Consider the following 25,060-nt stretch of genomic DNA (forward strand, 5'->3'; position numbering starts at 1 on the left):
AAATCCAATTGCACACTTAAGGCCAAGATAGGGAATAATTATCTGAAATATAGCCCAGCTCAAATTGCTCCACATACTTAGAATTTTGCAGTCTTTGTTCTTATTAAAGTGATGTGTTTACCAATAAGATAAATTGGAGTACATATACTTGCATGCCCAATACCACTATGTCGGTCTTGGAAAAGAGTTATCTTAACTTTCACCAACACCGATGCTGCTGTCTTTCCAGCTGTGTTTATTATTTGACTGTTAAATATAACAGCATACCAGTAGATGCCACTAAAATGCATCCACAGAAGGTATTTGCTTTGGGTTTAGTGAGCTGCTTTGAGTTCCACACTACTTGCTGAGAATGAGTTGCTGGTTGTTTTTTCTTCCACTGAATATATGATAATGCTTTTCCTATTCTGTGGCACTGTCTGCACAAACCAGGATACCTTCTGGGAGAAATGTATCTCCCTGTTTTGGAAAGCAGACATACTAGTAGGATATATTGCAATTGTTTTGGCGTGGGCTGCTCACATTCTTAACTACAGTGGCTGAAAAAGAGAGACTAGTTCTTCTACCCCTGTTTTCTGATCCTCAGCTGAAGTTTTAACTAAACCAGCATGATAGTTGTCTTCTGTCCTCTTCAGTTAACTGCCTATGATTTCTTTGTGTGTCTTATGGTGTCTTTTGTTAAAATAACAAAATATAGCTTGGGGGAAAAAAAAAGACAAACAATCGCAATAATTTTGTATTTATCTGATCATGGAAAAATTCTCAGCTGCAAACACAGAAAGGTAGGAATAGCCTCATTGGAACAGAACAGCAGCTAATCTAGCTCAATGTCCAGTTTCCAACAGCGTCAGCATCTCATGCCTTTGAGACAAAAATGTTTGGAAGGCAATTATGAAATAGCTTTCACACAACTTTAGTTCCAGACACCCTATAAGTTTTGGGGTTTTTAAATTCTTTTGTGACTTCTTAAAAGGAAAATTTATTTGTAGGCAAATACGTTTATGTAAATATAAGTACATGTTAGGATGAACGCTATTATATGTCTAATAAGAACAAGTCCTGGAAATCCACAATATCCTACTAGAGAAACAGAATTTTTAATTGTAATCTGTAAGTCTTAATACCTATTTAATCTTTGATAAAAGGCCAGTATATATCTGTCAGGTTCTATAGAAGGCTATTGGATGATAAATACATGGAAATACTGATAAACTGAATAGTAATATTTATTTAAAAATCCATAATCTCTTATTAAAGAGTGTGAGCTGATATTTTAACTACTCAGTTGGGATTCAGGAGGGCTTATTTTAGTTCTTTGCCCTACTGTGGACCTTCTTTTTGACTGTGAGCAAATTCTGTTAAGTTTTAGTTCCTCATCTGCAAAATGAGAAAAATAGTCTTGCTCCATGAGAATATGGAGGAAAAAAAATCACTTATAGTATTCACTTATTGCTTCAGTTCTGAAAGACAGGGAAGAGTTGAAGGACCATGTGGTCTCTCAGGATGCCTAGTGTTCCTTATGTCATCAGATCTTCATTACAGTTAAATGATTCTGTCTCTACAACACTTTAATGGAACAGAGAGGAGCTATTCAAGAGAGAGAATCTAGATCTGTTATTCTCCAAGGAGAAGGTAGATGGAAGGTGCACAAGCTCCACATCTCAGGTCACCTGTTACACGTACATGTTTGTTTGGGAATATTTTACATTTGGTTTCCAAAAATAAAATAGAATAGGAAAGTATTCCAATGTCCAGTACATACAGTTCAGACTCACTTATTGGAAAGTCTGAAGTTTCTTCAGGCTCTTTTTAGGATCCAATAGCACACACAAGCTTGGCTTGCAAATGAGTTTTACGTTTTGTTACTCAAACTATTATAATTCTTGCTAGTGTGTGGGAGGGAAAGACTCTATCATTTCATTCATTCTGTCTTTATGACCCTATCATGTAGCATATTTTTATGAGAAGGAAACATTTCATAATTTCTATTGTATAATATAATGTGTAATTGGGAAGATGGTATACTGCATAAATAAATCTTCTTTGAGATATATGTCCAATATTTAATAAAATCTGTGAGAGTTGCACTGTTCTCTCAGAACAGTCATTGACTAAGGCCTTTCTATCAAAAGCCGTTCCAGCTGGAGACTAAAAGGGCTGCAGACAAAAAAACCATTAGTATTAAATCTCTCCCAGATAGCTGAAAACTACTATCTACTACTGTCAGTTGTTTGAGCAGCCAGTGTAGCCACAGAGATACAAACTGCTCATAATATTCTGAGCCAAATTCTTTCATGTTGTGAAGGTATCAACTTCACTGAGCCTGCCCCAGGGATGTATTTGACTCAAAAGTAAAAATAATTCTGCATTTAGTTAGCAAAAAATGTTTGATTGTAAAGGCTGGAAGTCCAATAGTCTGTTCCTCAAAATGCGAGTATTGCCCATAAGAGGCACATCTGATCTTGAGCCTTTCTCACTGTTAGCCGAATGGGAATGACTCCTGTTCACTGGGAAGAGAAATAGTACCTGGAAGCAAAACCACGAAGAAGTATTGTGTGCCTTTGAGCTCATCTTTCCCTTTACTCTCTGCCTTTTTCTTTGCTTTATTCTGTGGAAGTATGTTTACTATACTTCTCTCTCTCTCTTTAACCTTCACAACTCCCCTGCCATCGTCACTCAACATTAGCCTATACTTGTACACTCATGGAAAAAGCTTTCGTGAAATCCTGACCTCAAAGTCAAGTGACATTTTTCTGCGTTCTTCAGTATAGCCACAGCTAGCGGAGCAGAAAAGTTTGGATCAGATTAATATTAACAACAGAGGCCTAACGCTGCTTCTGCCTGACCCCACCTGCCTGCCTTTTGGTCTTGACTGTAATTTCTCATAGAATATTTGGTAACACTGGAAATAAACAATGCTTTATTCTTGTCAGGCTGTGACTGTGTTTTTTAACATTCTCGCATGATTATGCCTCTTGGTATACTAACACTTCAAACACCCCACCCACCCCCTCCTCCCCCCGCACAGTTTCTAATCCATCCTCCTCTATCTTGTTTCATCCTGGCTTTCCTATACCTGACGTTCCAGTGAACTCACGGCTTGGTTACCATAAAGATAGTGTTTGGTTTCTCATTGCTTTAGAGTGGTGAACCAATTGATCTTATTGGGGTATTTACTTTCAAGACAGGTTCTTCCATTCTGACCATAAACGCGTTCTTAGTCAGCCACCCACACCTGAGGATCATTTCAGATCTGCTTCTGGGTTTGAAAATCTGGCTTCAATTCATATATTTTAGGGGTTACATTTTAGTTAGAGGTTTTAAAAATTGGTAGAGAACACCTATGCCCAAACCTTTGCTGAAGTAAACCGGACTGGTTTTTAGAACTTTATTGCAGCTAAACTAAGGAAGGAGTATGTGACTGTACTTATATACATATGTGTATGTGTGCATACATAAACACAGATAGAAATATATGGAATACTACTAATTATGTGGAAAATATTAAGAAAAGCCTTCCTAATGTAATGTAAGGTAATGACTGCATCCCCACAAATCCACATAAATTAATACATGTATTCCTTTTTTTCAAAGGACTTTTCAGAAAGAAGGTTCAGTTGGGTAAATGAGGACATTTGCTTTGTGTTTTGTAAACCGAGATCCCAGTTAAGAAAAATGTTCTCATCTGGCATACTTCAACTTTAAACATGTTGAAATTCCAGCTCAATTCCTTAAATCGGAAAGGACACAACCAGCCACTAAATTGCTAACTATTCAGACTATCTTACTTAACTGAATTTCAACTTAGGAGTCTAAGGTTAAAGGATTCTATTCTTAATGAGAATACCTATGTCTTAACTTCCTACAGATACACAATTGCTTGCACTTAAACTGATGAGTTATTTTTGTAAGCGTGTATGTGTCTTTACAGAATAACAGCCTAATTCTCTACACTGAAATTGAGGCTGACTTACTCCTTACCTCAACAAAGGAATTATTTCACATGTTTCTAGTCCGACTTAGAATGAGAAAATTAGTACTTACTTGGATAGGACAGAGAATTTTTAAGTGATGCCAGACATACATAATCCATCTTGTATAAGTCTTTTGTAAACAATTTAACTGCTTATCACTTCAAAATATTGGATCCTTGAGGACTGCCCAAGACTGATTATTTTTACTGCTTGGAGGTGGCATCAGAATATGTTCCGCTGGAATATTCTTGACATTTTCTTTTAAGAGGGAACTTAAAGTCAAAACTATGCCGGGAATTATATACATACATACAATGTCTAATTTGTAACTTAATTTTCTTTCATTTTACTTTAATATCGAAACAAAGTTATTTGCAACTGAGAAGAAGCATACACTAAACTTGCATATTTGGTGGGTTTCACTTGGAGATCTGAAGAGTTTCTCACAACTATATTTATGAGCAACCACTCTAGGATGCTTTTTGCAACCAAACATTTCTTCTCAACCCATCTACTTTCTCCCCATTTGGTTTTTTGGTTGGTTTTTTTGTTTGGGGTTTTTTTGTTGTTTGGTTTTTTTTTTTCAGCCACTGGCAATTGCATTTACTTTATTCATATTGTATCATCCCCTCCTTTCACAGAGATAAGGAAAATGTTTCTGCAGCATCAGAAAACAGGTAATGTTTGCTGTGTGTGTTTGGCTTACCTCCTATTCAGAGTTTACCTCTGCTTTCCCTATATTGGTCTTACCTCAAAAACACAAAAATTGTACACTGAGCAGATGATGAATGTAGAGGTTTCAACTAAGTGGGTTTGTTAGGCATTTCTTTCTACTGTAGTCTTCAAAAAGCTCTGTGAGATGGGGCAGGTAGGGATCACATTTCTTGGAACTTATAAACCTGAAAAATAAGAAGCTTTTATCAAATGTTCTTGAAATGGAGTATTGTCAGTTTGTGATGGAGTTTTAAGAACAATTTCCACTTTAAATTTTGTCTAGTTTGTTCAAGATGTTTTTGAAATCCAAATAAGATTATCTTTTTGGTTTTAAGAACATTTATATATCAGATTCTTGCATATCTTTATTAATCCTTGATGGTTTATGAGGTTCAAAACAGTATCTCTGTAAGTAAATTCTTTCAGTCAAAAGTTGTTTTCTCCCAAAGAATCTCAACACATTTTGCAGTTACATAATAGAAATGTATTGTTTTCTATTAGTTCAGATACTAAAACACACAAGTACTGAAACACAGGTACTTCCTGAGTGAATCTGACCAATGTTTAATGGAGCGAAGAAATGCCTTTTATTAGTTTGTCATGAAAAGAATTCTATCTCACTGCTTTCCTCTGTCTTGTTGATTCCTGCCTAAACAACATGCAACCACTTTTCTTTTTTTTTTTATGAGACTGCTTACATTTCAACAAAGGTTGCATAGAGCTAAAATCCAAGTGTGAGCATTATCATTACCAATGACACAAGCAATGGGAACTGGCACTTGGAACAGTAGGGAAAATTGATTTTTATTTTTTAAATTAATTATGTCAAGAGAATGAACTAAACCCCTTGATTCCTGTATAACTGTATATAAATTAAATTGAAAAAAAAAGAAACACGTTAGCATTTCACTAGCAGTTTCATTTGTGTAACATCATCTACAGGACTATGCAGCTGCTCCACTGAACTCTCCTTTTTATTATTATTATTTTATTTTATTTTCCCAGGAACAATTTCTGATGTATGACTGGTGTTAGTGTCATACTACATTGCCTTAATCTTGCATGGTTTGTCATACCAGAGCTTTTTTCCACCTCCATTATCATCACAGCTCTGCTCTGTGTCCCATTTTGATATTCCTAGCAATATGATTTCCAGATTTAACACAAGGTACCTTTTTAATTCTTAAAGCCTTTCCTGTCTTAAGCAGTAATAAACTAATAAGCTATCAAGATTTGTCATGACTTCATCTGCAATATCATGATGATCTCCTATGGTATAAGGAATTTGGCGATACAAAAAGAGGACACTGGCTATTTACAGATATAAATCTTCTTCCAGGAAAAGGAAAAGACAGAAAAATAAAGCCTTCATTATTAAACCTGGACTTATCTTTTCAGTTATGAGGTTCAGCACTTTCGGTTTGTTTTTTTTTTTCTGAAGGCTTTACTCCGTATAAATAATAACTGCTGTCTTAAAGGGCCAGGTATCGGCATTCTAAAATGCTGCTTTCTTTGCTGTAGTAGGCAGTAAGCACATGTATCTCTGACCACTAAAAAATCAAACAAGCCTTTTTCTGTTAAACCATCAGCTGCTTCTGTGGCTGGAGTTCTGTCAAATACCTGCTGTCACCTGGGAAATTGGTGACGTGATAATAAATACATCATTTACAAATCCCCTTGTAATCTTTGTTACCCAGGCCTGCAGCTACTCCGCATGCGCCACAGTATGTGACCTCAAGTATTTGGCATCCTCCTAAATCATGCACCATGGATGCCAACACTGACAATGCTAAGCCAGTGGCTTCCAAGGGGTCTGTGAGGCTTGGAGCGGGTACAAGTCAGGGGGAGGCCAGTTTCATCACGACTGGCCAGAAAGTCCCTCTTACTTCATCTAGTAAACAAAGGTACACTGTGATGTGTAACTGCGTAACTGACCTCGTTTGGAGCTTTGGAATGGTTTGGCAATAACAAACTCTAACTCCTTCAGACGGAAATGCCCGTTGCCTACAAGGCAAGTGTCTAAGTTCTACAAATTCCAGCAACTTCTAGTTCATGTGGGTTTGACATTTTAAGTGGCATTCTCAAGGATCGCACCTACAATACAGAGACAACAGTCATTAAGCACCTTCTGCAGAGAAACAGCAGCTGATACTATTCACTGTATTTTTACAAACATTCCCATATTCAAATGCAAAACTCTTACAGGTTATGTCTTGCTCTAAACACCTTCTCCAGCACTTTTTTTCTACAAGTGCTACAATAAGAGATAATTTTTGCCTATTCATTTTTATTTTTGTTCCCTATATTTTCAATTCTTTACAAGAGATCTGTTGGAGGATTTGAAACAAAAAGAACTTCATGTATTACACAAAGGAGACTAAGTACTGCTTTAATAATCCACTCAATTGTTATTTGGACAGAAAGTCTCAGGACTTTACTGAGAGAAAGAAGTGTAATCTGCGCTTATTTTTTTTAATGTTAGAGTGCGTTTCTTGCTGTGTTTTCTCATTATGGTTGTTAACCATTATTATCCTCTTAACCTCTGCTGATCTGTGTTCCTTTTCATGGGTGAAAATCAGCTGAAAAGAGATATGTGTGTTGCTTTTCTTCCACGTAACTTACTCACATTGTGCATTTTATGTTTATTTGTTACCACAAATATGGAGATGTTTGAGAACATCCATTTCCTTTGATTTTCCTTAAAATACAAAATACTGTAAAATTAAAAGCATAAAGAATGACTGTATTAAAAAAAACACCAAAAAACCAATTCCATAAAATACATAATAACGAAGCTGTTATAATAGATGATCTGCCTGATAAAGCAGCATTCGCATTTATCAGTTCTTAAAATTACTCTGCACCTGAAGAACTAAAAAAAAAAAAAAAAAAAAGAAAAAAGTCAGATTTAAAATCTAGAAAGGAGGTGATCTTAAGAAAAAATTATTGTATTTGAATATCTAAATAAAATTATTTAAAGTTTGTAGTGGTTTAACTAAAAACAGTCAAGTTAGTCCAAGTTCTAGAAAGGAGGTGATCTTAAGAAAAAATTATTGTATTTGAATATCTAAATAAAATTATTTAAAGTTTGTAGTGGTGTAACTAAAAACAGTCAAGTTAGTCCAAGTTCTTTCTATAAAACTGAATAGAGAATTAGTTACCAACTGCTATAATTTATGTAACCAGATCTCACCTTCACTTTTAAGGTTATATCTACATCGTTTATATTTATTCCAATTCTTTGTTTTGTTACTTAATATAGTCTACCCTGCAGGAAGGTGATCAAGCTTCTAACATTTTGATGACATAAAAAGAACTGTTACAAACAGCATGCAAGATAAAATTTGTTTGTATTTATTTTATGTTTTATAAGGTATTCCAGTATATTTGCATTTATTTTATTTATATGTGTTTGTCTAGTTCAAATCTGTCTCCACAGAGATCCGTGTCTATGCATATTCTTATGTTTTCTTTTTTTTTTTTCTTTCAAATATATATTACTGAGTATGTGTTTTGGTTAACATTTTGGAGATCATTACGATTAAGTAACTTCACTGTTTTCTTTTATTTAAGGTATGGAGTCTTGATTCTTTTGAAATCTGTAGCAAATTCCCTTTCACATCAGTGAAAATAGAGACAGAAGAGGTGAAATCCTAGTTTGTGTTTGGTTTTAGGACATATATTAAGTTCTATTTTTATGTGAAGTATAGTTTCAGTCCTTTCCTGTTTACCAAATTAAAGATATGTTAAGTAGTAAATTTTGACTCAACAACTTTTAATGTGACAATTCCAGTACCCACTGCAAAAAAAATCCTGTGAGTATTAAAACTCGGTAACAGACTAGCTCGTGATGCATAGCAGTGATATATAATATACAGCTACTCTATTACATAGTCTATGTAATTGATACTGTATTAGCTAAGTGGAAGAATTTACATCATAATGCAAATGCATCAAGATGGAAGAACTGATCTGAATTTTAAATGCATATTATGATGGACAAACTTTTGCAAAACTGTTGCAAAACTTTTGGTGTAATGATTTGAAAACTAGAATTGCAAACAGGATGAGTATTTTCAAGATCTCACTTGTTATGTATAGAATTGCAGATGAAACTCATAAGAGAGAAAATACTGGTTTTCTGCTTTTGTTGTGGGTTGCATTCAACTTTGAAATTGATGAGCATAACAACCACACTTCCATTTCAGCTAATCAAGCAGTAAAATATTCAGCTGAAATAAGACACCATCATTTAGACTACTAAACCATACAAGAAGGTGGAGGAGGACAGGGGAAATGGGACAGTCCCTTGAAGAGCAAGGGGCATCACAAATTCTGAAGTATCAAGCACTCATTCAAGGTCCTGAGGAGTATAACTTGTTGAATCAGTGCTTCTGAGAGAAGCAAAAGAAAATATTAGAATGGCTGAAAGAAAGAGAAAAATATTTGCACAATGGCAAACTCGCATAGGAAAAAAGGCTGAGAGAAAGAATGTTTGAGGGCTAAGGTTCAGCTGAAAAACAGTTGTGGAACTGTAAGCTTTCTTTTGTTATTTAATACTTACTGTGCTCAGGAAAGAATATTTTGGGCATTCTTTGTACGTTGCACAAGAGAATCGCCGAATTCCATCACCCTGATAGGAGTCGTTTGTAAGAACCCAGAGATGTGGCAGGATACTTAATCAGTTAGGTCAAAAGAAGTAAAAATATATCCATTATTTTCTTATACAAGAAACGTATACAACTATGTCATGTACAGTAATGCCCTGATTTAAAAAAAAAAAGATGTATTAGGATAACTACTAAAGAAAATTAATCTACAGCACAATAATATGGCATCAAGAAAAATGTCTCTTATGCCTGGGGGACATATGCTTATACTGTCACTAAAGTTTGTGCCCCAAAATAGTGTAATAATCTAAAAAATCAAATTGCAATTAGTTATTTTTCATTGGCTTATTTGTTCTGTAGATAATAATTAATAAAATCCACAGTAAGATCTGCCTGAACACAAAATCAAGCTTTTTTCTTTTCTTATTTCTCCCTTTTTTTTTAATCCCCCCCCCCTTTTAATTTTAAATGACCTAGTGATTTTTTTTAGGTTTATTGACAAGTGAATAATGAATGTACATATTATTATTCTTTTGTTGATATTAAGTTCATTGAAACAGTCAGCAAAGAACTTGAATCTTGTATGTCCACTTAATGATTTGTTTTGTTTTGTTTTTCTTCATTTGAGGTAAGAGCTAGTGGAAGACGATAAACTGAACCTCCAAAAGATTGGTTCATTTCTTAGCAGTGGATGGCTTTGACTAAACTATCTTGCAAAGCTGTCTAATAGGTAACTTTGCCCCATTTGTCTATCTGTAAGAGATAAGTAATACTTTCCAAATTTGAGTGAGGCTGCAAGGCTGAAATATGTTAATGAGCACTGGGTGCTCTGATAGCAGGTGATGAAAGACACTAGTAGTTCTGTAGGCTACTAAAATGGCCACAGGATATGAGACTAGATTTTTATTGTTATTATTAATTTCAATTACTCTATTTTGCAATCAAATAAAGAGAAAATTAATTAAATGTTAATATTTCTCTGCTCCATGTTATCTGTGCCACAATAGCGTGAGAGGGCCACATGGATAACAACTCCTGTTCATCACCCAAGTGGTTTTAAAACTGGTGTAGTAAAATTTTATGCAACATCTTCCCCTTGTATTTTGCTTACTCTTTTATGTGTAAAAAGGCATCTTATTGTTTGATGGGTTGGCCAGTGTAATGTAAGGTGAATTTAGGTCAGAGATGAATGGACTCCTTTTAAACATCTTTCCACTACCTGTGTTGCACAAAACTGATTAAACTCAACACAAAACTAAGCTGACTGGATTTCTAGACTATCAGAACTTGCAGGAAACCTGCTGATACAGGACTATGATAATATCCTTTAAATTGCTTTTCTTCATCTAATTAAAAAGTTTACTCCTAACATAAACTTCAGCTCTAGGAGTAAATATTGGATGAAATTTATCCAAGTTCAAAGAGTTTGTGACAGACTCTTTGCAACCGTTTAAGTACTGCACGCCACGTTTCTTACCACTGGCTTCAGTGGGAGCAGGACTTACGTGTGTATAACACCTGGGATAAATTTCAGTCAAGCAGGACCAAAACTGCATTACAGTCTTAACTGCACATCCAAAAAGGCCTAACAAATGTCTTTTTTTTTTTTTTTCTTTGCATAATTGTGCTTTTCTCTCAGTAACACAGCCTGCTACTATGTTTGCAGCTTCAGGTTCAAACATAGTAGGTTTTATGTTCTACTTTTAAATAAGCACCTTCTGAAGATGCTTCTTGTTTATTTAATTTAACTCTAATTAGTACCCCTGTCGAGCATGCTCCGGTGTCTACCAGTTCTGCCTCTGCTCCTGCACCACATGCTTCAGCACATCAGCCTGCTTCTGCTGCTCAAAATACAGCCAGTCTGATGACACCACCAGCAACCACCTCAGTAGCGCAAGAGTCTTTCTCGTCCTCCTTCCAAAGGTAATGCTTCATTGCTTCGTCCTTTCGCAAATACACCCCTGTATGGCTCTGGAAAGGCTGCATACACATTCTTAACTTAAGAATGTAGTATGTAAAACCTGTAGCCTATTTTATATGCTTTTCTACATTTTGGTGTGTTTTCTTATTTTGAAGTACGTTGTTCTTGTTTGCAAAGAATTTGCAAAATAAAACTGCCCTAAAGATGTAGCTTTAAGTCTGCAATACAGCTTATGTTTTCAGAAAGCAAGTCTAAGGTTAAAACTAGAAATGTTTTTTCACCACTTGTAATAAAACCAAAACAACTCCTCATAGTAGTTACAGTGGTTGAATGAAGGTTCTTTTAATAGTGTTTCTGCAGTATGACATGAAATGGAAAATTAGAAAATGTCATTTACTCACATGATTGAGCTTACCATATCATAGCAGATGTCAGTAAAACATGGTGGACAATGAGCAATATGTCAGTAAAACCACATATTTGATTATTGACTTGCTCTGTAAGGTATTAAGTCAATTAATTCCTATTAGATTTATCTACTCTCTTTCCTCTACTGAGATTTAGCTATAGAGCTAAAGTGAGTTTCAAGGAGGTATGCATTCATAACACTTGGGACTACAGTAGGAGTTGCATATTAAAAGCTGACAGACAGTCTGTGAAGAAATATGTGGGATTTATACTGCTGTCACTTACATTATAGTAATTTTGGAAGTAGTAAGAGTAAATTCCTTTGGTGCATGTTATTCTTTTAGCTTTGTTATTTGCTACATGAATATTCCTAAAAGATGTATATTTTAGCATGTTTTGAAAATCCAAGGAAAAACACGCTTCCAGTAACGTAAACTGCTTTAAATAATTGAGACCTAAGATGTAGTCTGTCATATCTTAGATTTGTGTAAATGGAATTGGAAATTTTCTCTTGGCTCTACTTCTTGTTTAATTTTTGCCACTTGACTTAAATTATTTATGTATGCCAGCTACTTAGTTTTTCACTTTATTCAGTTTTTACCTAACCATGACCTACCGGACTCCAGTGACTGTTTTTATTCCAGTACAAGAAAATCAATCATCCAGTGGGCAAAGGAGGTTTGAATAAGGTATTATTCTGTAATTCAGAACTGTGCTGTAAGGCACTTTCACATTAAATAATGCTATGGTTCAAGTAATCTTTATCCCACAGCTGAAACTGTAACATGAAGAAAATGGATTATCTAATATATGCTTCAAAAATAAATGCCTCTACTAAACTAAGCATGCCAATGACTTGTGTTTTAAATAGGAGAATCTTTTGTTTGGTACTGCTTCCATATTAAAAAATTTAGCTTCAATTCAGACTCAAACATCTTCAGATCTTGCAGATAAAAACATGTATCGTTGACAAAAGTCCTGTCCTGAAATATTGTCTGTCTTAGTTATCAACAGACTCTGGTTTTAAGATTTTTACATAATGTGTGCATTTTGTCTTGTGTTCTGTAGGAATGTGCTTGGTTGTGCTATTCTGTAAGTCTGCAGATGTATGCTACAGAAAACCTGTTCCTGGTAACTATGCAGCGGTCCTCCTGTATCTGAACTCCAACAAAGCTTGATTCTGATGTCACTATTTTTGTCCCTGTTAAATTATTTTGTACATGCTTTCATGCTTTTACTGTGTCTTCTGCAGAGTGCTTGCAGCCCCCAGCTCTCTTTCACAGCCTAAGCCTTTCCATGGGTCCAAGAACATGTCATTAGCAGCCTCCACTATTTCATCTGCTATCTCATCTCAGTCTAGGTATATTTGTAAAGCTGTCTTCTTTTTCTTTTAACTTAATTTGGTTTTATTCTGTATTGCTCTCTCCAGTTTCAGCCTCTTAAGAGATTGGCTTGGCAGAGACTATTGAAAAGCATGATGTGTTTGAAGGAATAGCCTTCTTGCTTATCTTTCACATTAAAACCAAGCTAGGAAACACCTAAGTTTTAGATTTAGGGTATGTGACCAAAAGATCCTTTTGGAACACAGGTATTTTGGTTGGTTGGTTTGTGCTAGTTTTGCCAAATTAAAATCTTTGTCTAGTGATGCTGGGTGAGGATGACAGACTTTTTTTTTTCTTGGTGAAAACACAGGATCACAGGAATCACAGACCTTCTTTTATTATGCTTTTAATCATGACTAATGAAAGACCACTGATGGGGAAAGGTAGCATCTATCACTAGAAAGAGGGAATGCTGCTGTACTGCCTCACTGCTAAGCCTTTTCATTGCTTTCATTAACTAACTCAAGTTCCTTGTCAAGACTAACAGAGGAGGAAGCAGTAGATTTTAAGATTTATTATTTGAACACAATCTTCAGAAATAATGAAAAACTGAATCAGCAACACATTTGAGATTATAATTATCCATGTCTGTCTTACCTTGATGTAAAAAGGTAGTTAGGAATCACTCAAAGGTGATATTTGAAATGAACAAAGCATGCAAGTTTGAAGGCTACACATCAAGAATGATAATGATCTTTCTTGTGAGTATCATACAAAGCAGCAGTTAAGTGCTATGCATAGGTACATACTTGAAAGCATTTTGGTTGGCTGTACATCACTGAAACCAGTGCAAAAATGAAATAGCTACAGAACAGAAGATCAGAAGAGTTCTGAGATTTAGGATGTAAACATGGCTGTTTACAGCCATGGGAATTACATAGTGGATGTAATTCCAGCATGGAGCTGATAAAACATAAGAAATAAAATGAACTGCTGATGTAATTCTGTTTATTTGAGTGGAATTACACTAATTGTAACTCTAGTTTCAATTAAACTATTGGTTGGTGAATGTCACCAGAATGTTACCAAGAATAGAAGGTAAGAACAGGTGCAAGGGTGTTTACTGCCACTGACATCTAGTTTTATGTATGAACTTTGAAAATTGCAAAGTGATGACTTATTTAGGGAATTCATTATTCATGAATGTCCATCATAAAATACCTTAAGAGGACCTAATTTTCACATTGTGAAAAATCATAGAATCCTTTAGGTTGGAAAAGACCTTTAAGATCATCGAGTCAAACTGTTAACCTAGCACTGTCAAGTCCACGACTAAACGGTGTCCTTAAGTGCCACATCTACATGTCTTTTAAATACCTCCAGGGATGGTGACTCAACCGCTTCTCTGGGCAGACTGTTCCAATGCTTGACAACCCTTTTGGTAAAGAAATTTTTCCTAATATCCAATCTAAGCCTCCACTGGCACAACTTGAGGCCATTTCCGCTTGTCCTATCATTTGTTACTTGGGAGAGTACTCAAGGCATTTCAGAAGTAATTCTTATGCTGCTTTCTCATTCAATCCTGTGGTATGATTAGGGTCTTAAATGTCACCAGTACTATTTCATCCACTGTTTGTTTTACTAACAAATCTCTTTTAGTCAGTGGGAATGATCACATATCTCTGTGAAAAGAGGGTCCTACATAGCTGTTGTAGGAGACAGTTAAAAGCCTCTTATAACCAGGGAAAGAAAGTCCCTTGCTTCCTAAGCAACAATAACTGCATATTTGAGCTTGATTAAACACTGGCATGCAAAACCTATTTACGTCTTCTGAGCTACAGAAAAGACTCAATTTTAGTGTTTCTCTCAGTTGACGACTGAAATGTATCCAACAGTCAGAACCTGAAATTAAATTGAAGCCTTGGTGACTACTCTGGCCAGAGAACATCTATTCATGTTTTATCAGCCTATATCTTAGGACCCATACAAATCTTGCTATGAGATGTATATTTTTACATACCTGCATAAGAGATTTCCTTGGTATTCTCCTAAGTTCAGTGAGAATTGTATATAATAGCTAATAATAGGTCTGTGAAGCCTGCATGTAGTAGTTGTACTGCATGTAATACTTTTTATTTCTGCAATATATGCATATTTCATTGAGATTAGCATTGATATTACAAAAGGCTCTAGTTTTTCCCCTTCAAGAAAAACAATCAAATAATGAAAGATTTTCATTTAATGAACAATTTTGGAGGAATGCAGAAAGATAAAATCACAGATGCTTTCTATATATCGCTTTTAGGACTCCATTGGTAAAATCTTAATCAGATTTATTTTATTGTCCATCCAAGATTAGAAAGGCATTTTTACACTTGAGTGAAAAAAATCCTACTCATTGACAATTTCTGATTATCTTGAATAGGAGGACATAAGGGGAGAGCTAAAGAACACATCGTACTTCTAAAATGCCAAAACTACAAATTTTCCAGTTTTAAGAAATGGCTTTATTTCAGAAATAAAATTTCCTTTGGATTTTGTTTTTATTATTCTGTGAAGCTATCTGACTAGGTGAAGACAGACATAGATTTGAACACTGAGAATGCTGCTAGTAAGGGGGGGGGGGGCGGGGGGGCATTCTAAAATTGGACTATTGAGTTATAAGACCATACTTGGAGTCATCTAAAAACTTTGGAAACCCTTATGAATATGTGAATCATAGCATCATGAGTGTTTACACCAGAGTTATAAAAGTGGTAGATATCTAGAAACCTTTCAGAGACAGACAGTTTATCATCATAGAAAATCCTTAGAATAAGGCTGCCCAAGTAGGTAGAAGGCATGTTTTCACAAAATGGTTAATGCATGCATATGGGTTTTTTAACTGAAAGCTATTCATTTAGGAAGCTCATAATTCATTTGTATTAGTCACGGAACTATGGATAGACCTTCTGAATCCCAGAATAGGCACTCTTCACATTGAAGTGTGGTAGCTATGCTGGTCAGGAATAGAGTATAACAGTTACTTGGGATGGATTGACAACTGCTGGCATAGCTTTTGGTATAAGAATTAGATGCAGATATCTTTTGGATAACTCTACTCTTCCATAAAAGAGCTATGTTTGTCTTGGAAATAACAGTTAAGCAACAATTTTGTATAATTTACATATAAACAGCTAATAAATTAGTATAAACATAGCTACTATTTGCTGACACTACTTGCATGGCTATCTTGGAGCTAATATAATACTATTTCTTGATTGAGCCTTTATCCATTTCACTTTAATTTCACATTCCTTTAATGGGGAGAAGGGAAGCAGTGCAAGGCCTTGAAACTATAAATTCATTAGTAGTTATGTATCAATATGGACTAATAGGTGTGAATCACAATTTTAATGAGTAATAAGGATAAAAAGATCACCATGAGATATTAAAATTGACTTCCAATTCAAATGTCTTTTACCTCCTGCGTTAGAGGCATGGACCATCTTACCCTTTCCTGCCCCTTTGAAAGGAAGCAGGTTGTCTGGGGAGGCTATGCATCTCCACTCTTGAAGGTTTTTAAGACACAACTGGATAAAACACCGAGCAACCTGGTCTGACCTCAGAGCTGGCCTTGCTTTGAGCAGGAGGTTAGATGAGAGACCTCCTGAGGACCAACCTGAAAGATTCTGTGAATCTATGAAAAACAACAGTCCATTTCAGAAAGCAATGCTTTAATCAGACTACTAAAACCTACTGCTTGTACCTGGCAATTATTTAAGTCAAAGATGCAAGATCTACAGCATATCCGCTTTATACACTACTGCCCTAAAATCTTACTTGCCAATGGATGACACAGGTATCTATCATGCTGACATAAGCTTCAAGCCGTTATCAGCAAATGTTATTGTGTTAGCTAATACCTCTCTTGGAAGTTCAGTAATTCAACAAGCCTTGGAACATAAAGGCAAATCAGAAACTTGTAGGACCTGTAAAAAATTGGTTCCCTGATGATCAGGTACAAGAAGCAAACTCTGGTTTTGGAGGGCTGTGTTGCACCTGAAATAGGTTCTTTGTACACTACTTCCATGTTTGTTTTAAAAACTGTCATGTATTATAGCTAGTGTATTCAGACATAAGGGACTAAAACTGGCCTCTAAATTAATTTATAATTCAAATTTTGAGCATCTGATAGTTTTCATTTAGAAATCAAGCAACGCACTAGCATGCCAAAATACAGACTTAAAAATCCAGGTTCAGCTTGACATCCACCATCGGAGCATTGCAGCATTTCTTATAGTTTTAGTACAAAATAAAATATGGATGACCTTAGTTTAGTTACAACAGTATCCCCATCCTGTAAAACATGCTCAGGTAGAATGAGGCTGAGATTTTACCACCATTGTTCCAGTGTTTGTTGGGGTTTTTTTCCTTCTAGATACCTTATGAAGGTCCGCCGAGAAAATGCAGGAGCATTTCTTGATCAATGTCCTTAACTATTTAAATCTGATTTTTAAACTTTGGTAGATTCAGTTCTACAGTGATTTTGCTTTTGTGAGCAAGGCCAAAATGCATAACACCTAACATGAGTAAAATCTTTTCCTAAATGTTCTTGAAGAGGAATGTTTGAAGTAAGTCATTAATCCGTAACTGGTTGTGTTACTTTTAAGTCTGCAATGTTATCTTACATTTTCACTTATGATCTTACTTACAAAAAAGAAAGCATAACAGGAGTGTTTTAAAAAAGCTACAAAGCTCTTTATGCAATTGGTTATTCCATCTGGGGGGTAAAAGTAGGGCAACCAGCGAGACAGCACTCTGGGAATACAAAAACAGAAACGATGGAAAGAGTTGCAATTATGGTTCTAAAAGGAAGGTGTAGCTTCTGTCATTCTAGGGGTTTAATCCAGGCACTGTGTCTGTGGTAAAGGGAAGAAAAACTCCTCTCCAGAAGCTAGGAAAATAACTGGCATATGATGGGCTTCTGGTAATTCTGGCAAATGTGGGCTGTGCTCCTGTGGGATGTGATTTGATGCCATGCAGCCCTGCACTGCTCTGCATTTAGACAGGATCTGTGTTCATTCTGAATCCTCTTGTTTCTCAGATATTACATTGTGCGGGCTTTTAAGTACTTTCTGCATTTACATAAATTAATCATTTATGTTCTGAAATGATGCTGTTTCTCCAAGAAAAAAAAAAATCTACCTGTTTACCTAAGACTCTGTTTAGTAAATGAACAGCAGAATAGTACTGCAAGGGAAAAGTTGAACGTGATGGCTTGATGTTGTTGCTTCAACTGCTTCCAGCCTGTCCTTTCTGTGGGGTTGTGCGACTTAAGCTTATGACACAAAAAGAAACTCATACTTATTTTTCTATGTTAATACAAATAAATGGTGAATGTCAAAGCAAACAGTCCAGTGGTCGAACTAGAATTCCACAACTAAAGAACGAGCAAAACTGGATGAGAGTGACTTATAGAGCTATATACTCGGCTGATTTATTTATGTTACCATTATTCAGGTTTCACTATGATTCCTGGCTTAAATAAGATAAGCAAAATGTAATACTGATCTTATATGATTATAAATATGTACATGTTGTTTACTTTAGCACTTAAAAGCACCTCTTACTCATAAGGAAATTCACCATAGGACAAGATATCCCAATTTTCTTGCTATATTTTTTTTTCAAATACAACTTTTGTCTCATTTTAGTTTCAACCGGCATTCTTCCACCTCCATCAGCTACCAGTCAAAGAAGAGGTATAAAAACGTTTTGTGCAGCTACTCTACCTTAAAAGCACTTAACAAACCAGTTTATTGCTGCTAGTAGGCATCTACTGAAGTGTTAACATAAAAATGATCTGCTTAGAAATATTTACTCTTTCTTTTTCTGACAACTAATAGTTTTCAGAGCCAGTATTTAATTCGCTGCTTGTCACATGCCATTGGCTGCTACAGATCAGTTCAGTAAGGGTGCTTTCACTGCTTTTCGAGATGCCATTGCTTCCTGTTCCATTAAAGCATCTTTATTCCTTAGGACATATTTTTATTCTTTCTTTCTTTCTTACTTTCTTTTAATCACATGCTATTTCCTTTTCTTCAGCAGAAATTCTGATAAATCTTTTAACTTCACTAAAACCCTTAATGATGTAGTATAACACTTTCTTTCTCTTTGACAAGCCTTTTTATCTTCCTTACTGTATTTAATATGCACTTGTGAAAGAGTTCAGTAGTTGACTTCTTTTTTTAATTTTGCTGTGATTTTGGTACTATAAATACATTTTTTGGTGTGTGTTGGTTTTGTTTTTTTCAACTTCATTCCTCTGAACATACAAGGAAATCTAGTGGCATGGTTTTACCATGCTATTAACTTTGGGAAACATTTGAATTTTGAATAACCTTTTTTCTTCATGACAGTGTAAGTGTCACTAATCTGGCTCAGAACTTCTTTATATATTTTGTGCATTAAGAGAGCTTCAAATGAGTCTTTCTACCAATGGAACTGCACATCTGGGAGTAGACTTTGCTAAGCGTATGCCATTTTCAGATTAAGGCTGTATGACACATGATTTAAACTCTTTTAATCCACATTGTAAATATTGATCACTGATCCTGTAAAGGTAAGTATGTTTTACTGGTTTTCTGTCTAGTTTACCTTGAGTAGTAGATTTTAAAACAAGGAAAAGTCTTTTGATAGTATGTGTTTAGCTAAAGGCATTTTGAAAGCTGTATGCGAAGCCAGTGTTACTGAAGTGTACATCTTCCTGTCTGTGCTACGGTAGGAGCAATGATCCTCTGTCCCGTGACCCCGAGTACAGTGCGTTATGCACTACAGATGAGGAGGCATCAACAGGAAATAGATGGTAGGAATGGAAAGTAAAAAGTCTTACTGTGCTTGGAACAGCTTTGGCGGTTACAAAACCACAGCACAGTTAACAGAATTTACAGTGAATACAGAGTCCTGTTCACTCGTGGTATAGTGGACCCAAATCCAGGCCTAAGCCCCGGACTAGGTACGGAAATAATTAGCTGTAGTCATTGTAGCAATAGCTATGTTTCTAGGTCTAACTAAATAGACAAAATAAATTAGCCTGAGGCAGTAGTGCTATGCAAACTAGATCTATAGTATAAGCACTGTCAGAGTAGCAAAAAGCTATGTTGTGAGGATAGGTTTATTTTGTTCAAAATTAAAAATCAAAAGTTTACATTTGTCAGAACATTTTTTACCTGTACTGGAAGGAATTTATTGAGTTTGCCATATGTAAAGTTCTCTCCAGATGGCATCTATTTCCACTGTCAAAGTACAAGTCAGGATGGACCAATGGCCCGGCAAAGCTGCACGCTTCTTTTCTTATGCTGACAAATGTTTTCCTGTAGACAAAGCCACTATGGAAATAACTCTTAAACTATCACCACAAATGGATAGGGATCTGGTTCACACAGGTGGGGAAACTGAAGGGAAAAAGAAAGTAAAACTATGCTTTCAGGGTGAGTAAGAGTGATGGTCAATAGTGAATGGGTTTTATTACTGCACACATCTCAGTATTTGTTGCTTCCCTTACTTGTACTTCTTTATTCTCTCTTGCTTGCTTTGTTTGTAATGCTCTTTTAGTGGTCTATGAAGCAAAATCACTACAGCTAGAATCATCCTAAATTATAGGCAAGTAGAAGAGGCATATATTTCAATGTGTTACTGTAATCAAACTCAGAATCACCATCTAAGCCATAAAATAGAGAAAAGCTATTTCTTGTTGATGTTTGGAATCCTGAGCAAATGTTTTTAATCTAGGAATGCAGAAATTGCATCATAATATTGCATATCACGTGCATTTGGGTTAGCTGAATCTGAACATTAGAAAAATGAATGTAAATTGTGGTTTCAGTCTAAATAGGGAAAAGAGTTAGTTGCAGAAATGTTTTTTAAAGGTCACTACAGTCTTTTTGAGAAGAGTACAATGCTTATAAACAGTAGTTAGTATTTGTAGTAGTAGTAATTGTGCTGAGTCAGTATCTTTTTAAGTCAACAAGATGTCCCTCATTGATTTATCTTAGACAAGAACAGGCCTGTTTGTTTGTAGAGGGACAGAAAACCCAAACTTTGTATGCATGTTCCTGAAGTTTGATCCCTTGTTAAACTGAGAGTTCCTTTAATAAATTTGTCATATTCCTTCAGTAAGCTATTTTCTGTGACAAGAGCAACTTGGCATTACTCAAAAATCCTTATTTGGCTAATTTTTCTTTCCAAATAATTGTCCAAGCCTTTCTTAGCAATGGTAAAGACTAATGAACCTCACAGTATTCTCTCTGTAGCTCTCAAGGACAGTTCTCCTTGGAATGCTTTGGAAGCTGCCAGATCTGTTATTTCATAATCAGTAACTTTTGCTGTTTATAAAGTTGCTTATACCTTCATTTTGCTTTTAGAAACACAAGCCAGTCATATACACCAATGCCAGTTTCTGGAAGCTACGGTGAAAGTCCTGCTTCTTCTGCTACTTCAAAACAGAGAGTTGTTACTACTGCCAGCATAAAGCCCTCTGTCTACCAGCCAGGTAAGGTGACTTCAAAGTACTGATAGGATTCAGAACAAAGTACTAAAAGGATTCAGAACAGAAATGCACCTGCACATTTCTTTTAGAAAAAGAAAATGCAAAGAATGCATATTTTGCAACAGGACACACACATATCAGGAAAGATTTATATACATGGAACCAAATACTGTTATTTGCTAGTTTTGCTTCAGATTATCTGAAGATCAAGGTTTATATTGTATTTGTATTCTGCTTTGGAGTGAAAATGTGGAACAAATGGGGGAAGAAGAATAAAAGCAAGGAAAAGTCTGTAATAAAAAATGCATAGCCTGATTTTTCAAAAGAAATACATTGGGAAAATAACCCAGTGCACCCAATTAGGAGCCCAGTGACACTTCAGAATTGATAAAATAGCTTAAGAACGCACAACTCAGGAGGGAGATAAAATAAGTGAAGGTAGCTTGAGTAGGATATATTTACAAAATAGATAAGGCCATATATTGAACTTCTCAAACTCAGGCTTATATTTGAAATAAAGAATAACCTATTAAAGTACTTATAATGCTATGCTTCCATTTCCCACAGATCCAGTTACTGAAGGAATATATTTGATTATTCATTCATGTGGAAAATATGCTCCTTGATGTTATTTAAAATCCCTTTGTATTAATGTGTTACAAATGGAGTGAACTTCTAAAACTACTGTTGACCAAAATATGAACCTTCAAAATGAAGAAATTAAATGAGGCAGCAATATAAGTCTAAATGCAGTTCTGTTTCAAATTAAGCTTGTTTTGATCTTAGCAAGAGAATTTAAAAGTTGATTTATATCTTGACAGTCAAGTAAATATGAAAAGGCCAAGAATTCTAACAGTCTTAAACTCTGTCTTCTGTAATGCTGTATCTCTGGATCTACTGAAATGAAACCAATGCAGACATTTTACTTAAACATAAAGCAGACAGACAGATGAGTTGATTGATCTTTATATTTGAGATATAAAGGTGGAAAAAGCTAGTTCAGAACTATCATGAGCTATTTAAGGGTCTCAAAGTAAATAAAGGTTTCAGCTTCTCCTCATTTGCTTTTGGTTAAGTGTGTCAGCATATACCATGTTCTCACTGAAGGCAAATGTTACTATTTTTGTCTTGCAAAAGAAGGAAAGATGAAGACAGAGGATTTATTTCCATAATGCAGAACAGAGCAAACTGTGGCAAGTCAACATATCTCCTAGATGCACTGATTGATTCTAAGCCCCATGCTCATTTGGGGGAAGTATAAACTCCAGTTCTCAATATACAAACCTGCCACAGAAATAAATCTGTAACTATACCCAATTAGCAGCTGTATCTGTTAAAGAAAAAGGTGGCTGTTAAATTAGACTCTGAATAAGAGGCAATGCTTTTGTTTTCTCCTGTGATGGGCATCTTCTTTGCAATACCTTATATTGCTGGTTTTGCGCCCCATTGCCTCCCAATAAAGGCTTAAAATACACAGTATGGAAACTCTGTTCTGTGTCACTATGTATACAACAAACTTAACTTCAACTGTATATATTGTCTGCCTGTGTGTGGAAAATTCTTATTTTGCAGGCACTGCAAGGATATAATGTACTCTAGAGAACAAGAGAAAATTCAGAATAATATCTAATGTGATATATTACAAAGAAAAAATTCAAATAGCATTAAAGTTGACAGAGGAAGAAACAGTAAGTCCCCCTGTATTGTTTAGGAGTTTGAAATATCCAATAAAGTATTCTAAAATACCTTTGTAATTGAACCCCAAAGTGACTCAGGTACAAAAGAGATTATAGACAGAGATTTTATTGAAGATGTTTGGGTTTTGTTTTGGTAACTTTTTAAAGTTTTATGTATTTGATGTAGTAGCACTCCATACTGGTTTTGGAACATGAGCTGACCCTAGAGACAGTTGCAGTTGCAGTCCTGAGCAAATGGGAAATTTGTCAGTTGGGAAGAAATGGAGGAAACGGCATTTCCTGTCACAGTTGGGAAAGATCAACAGTACTTCAAAACAAGACAGTTATAAAACTTCCTTACCCAACTTTGTCAATGCCTATAAATTCTGTCCTGCAGTGTAAAATGCAACCTCAATCTGAGAGGACCAGCTGTTCTCAAATTAAGGCATAGGAGATCACAAGATACATCTTTTTCTTCCAGTCCAAGTGCAACTTCAGGCATTTGCAGTAACTGCACTCTCACTTTAGCAAAGAATTTCTTAGACTTCTTTTTTTGTAAATCCATTGTGTGAAAAGGCAAAAATAGTGGAGACTACTCTAACGATTTGCAATGTAGAATTTAGAAGAGGAATGTCTTTATGCTAGCCGTCAGTGTTAATGGGAATGAGATAACTTGCTTCCCTTAAAAATGTGGGCCAGCAACTTCCAGATCAAAACACCCACCAACAGCCACATATATGCAATATCCAGAAACCTGAGTCAATCACTAAGAGGGTTTACAAGACTATTTAAATCTGTCTCAGATTGAAAAAAACCAATGGGGCTAAATCTTGTTTACACTGAAACCAATCTCAAAATGAAACTGCATTGTTAAGTATCTGGCTCAGATGGGAGTAATCAGTAAGTCTAACTTTAAAGTAAAGAAAGATGCTACTTTGACTAACCTAACTCCGGTGGGAATTTTCTGCTGCTAAAAATCATTGTTTTCTTCCCATAGGAGAAGCTGTGAACTCTGAAATCGTTCCCTTCCCTGTCCCATAAATTTCATAATCTGTTTTTAAACGGAGCATAGACTTCTTTTCTGAATAAGGTCCACTAGATGGCAGAAAATACTTGTGTATTCCTTTCTTCTGGGCTTTCCCAGTCTAGAATAGTGATTTCATATATTCCAAGCAACTCAAACGCCAGTTTTATACTACGAAGTAACATGATACCTAAAAGTAAGAAAGCAGATCTTTCCTTTTAAATCCTTAGGTCCAAACAGGACTACTCATGTATGTAAAAGTGCTCAAGTGTAAAGGCCTGATCCATTCTCCTAGAAATTGGTAGAAAATTCCTACAGATTTCAATGAACTTTTCACTGACTCCTAAGCACCTTCAATACTAAAACAGTAGGTTATGTGTCATCTTTCATTTTAAATTCTTCTGAATATAATAGTGTCTTTTTATAAAGGACTTGTTGCATTATCTGCTTTGTCTGTCATCTACTATGTACTGGAACAGTATATAGGAAAATTCGGGGCTTCAAGGATGCAGCCACTAAGTGTAGAACAAGCCAAATCAGTTGAGGTTATGAATTACATTTGTTACTGGAAAATTATTGTTAAGAATAACAATGACATGTTCTACTAACAAAGGGGAAAAAAAAGGGAAATTGTTTTCACAGTGCAAGCTAGTATGTAAGACTAACTCATTCGAGACTATATGAATCTTTACTAAATGAATCTTTGGTAACACGCCTTTTTTTCTGGAGGGAAAATATCTATTGACCATAAATGAAGAGCTGATGGGTAGAATTCCAAATTCCCCAGAAGCAAGGAATTGGCTTGCTCCTATGGCTGTTAAGAGAGACCTCTTCTCCTGCTATTCTCTGAGGATAACAATAGTCCCATTCTTCGTCTCCTA

General features: G+C 35.5%; 1 protein-coding gene and 1 long non-coding RNA gene across 16 annotated transcripts in view; one reads left to right on the forward strand and one right to left on the reverse strand.

Annotated features, from left to right (window-relative positions):
• LDB3 (LIM domain binding 3) overlaps positions 1-25,060 on the forward strand; it is a 130,081-nt gene that overhangs the window by 89,963 nt on the left and 15,058 nt on the right. For 5 of the 15 annotated variants that reach the window (XM_069796088.1, XM_069796086.1, XM_069796089.1 and 2 more), the window contains 6 exons: positions 4,616-4,651; positions 6,386-6,592; positions 11,057-11,221; positions 12,880-12,987; positions 18,646-18,693; positions 21,355-21,482. In XM_069796088.1, coding sequence (XP_069652189.1) covers positions 4,616-4,651; positions 6,386-6,592; positions 11,057-11,221; positions 12,880-12,987; positions 18,646-18,693; positions 21,355-21,482 — 692 coding nt within the window. The remainder of the gene's footprint in view (positions 1-4,615; positions 4,652-6,385; positions 6,593-11,056; positions 11,222-12,879; positions 12,988-18,645; positions 18,694-21,354; positions 21,483-25,060) is intronic. The other 10 variants (XM_069796094.1, XM_069796099.1, XM_069796090.1 and 7 more) reach the window with 9 other exon arrangements.
• Positions 1-25,060, reverse strand: part of LOC138687698 (uncharacterized) — a 60,584-nt gene that overhangs the window by 10,798 nt on the left and 24,726 nt on the right. Inside the window, exons 4-5 of the long non-coding RNA XR_011326814.1 lie at positions 6,624-6,782; positions 4,725-4,873 (exon numbers count right to left, since the gene is read on the reverse strand). This is a non-coding gene — a long non-coding RNA (uncharacterized lncRNA). The remainder of the gene's footprint in view (positions 1-4,724; positions 4,874-6,623; positions 6,783-25,060) is intronic.

The sequence above is a fragment of the Haliaeetus albicilla genome, chromosome 11, assembly GCF_947461875.1.
Source record: "Haliaeetus albicilla chromosome 11, bHalAlb1.1, whole genome shotgun sequence".
NCBI lineage: Eukaryota > Metazoa > Chordata > Aves > Accipitriformes > Accipitridae > Haliaeetus > Haliaeetus albicilla.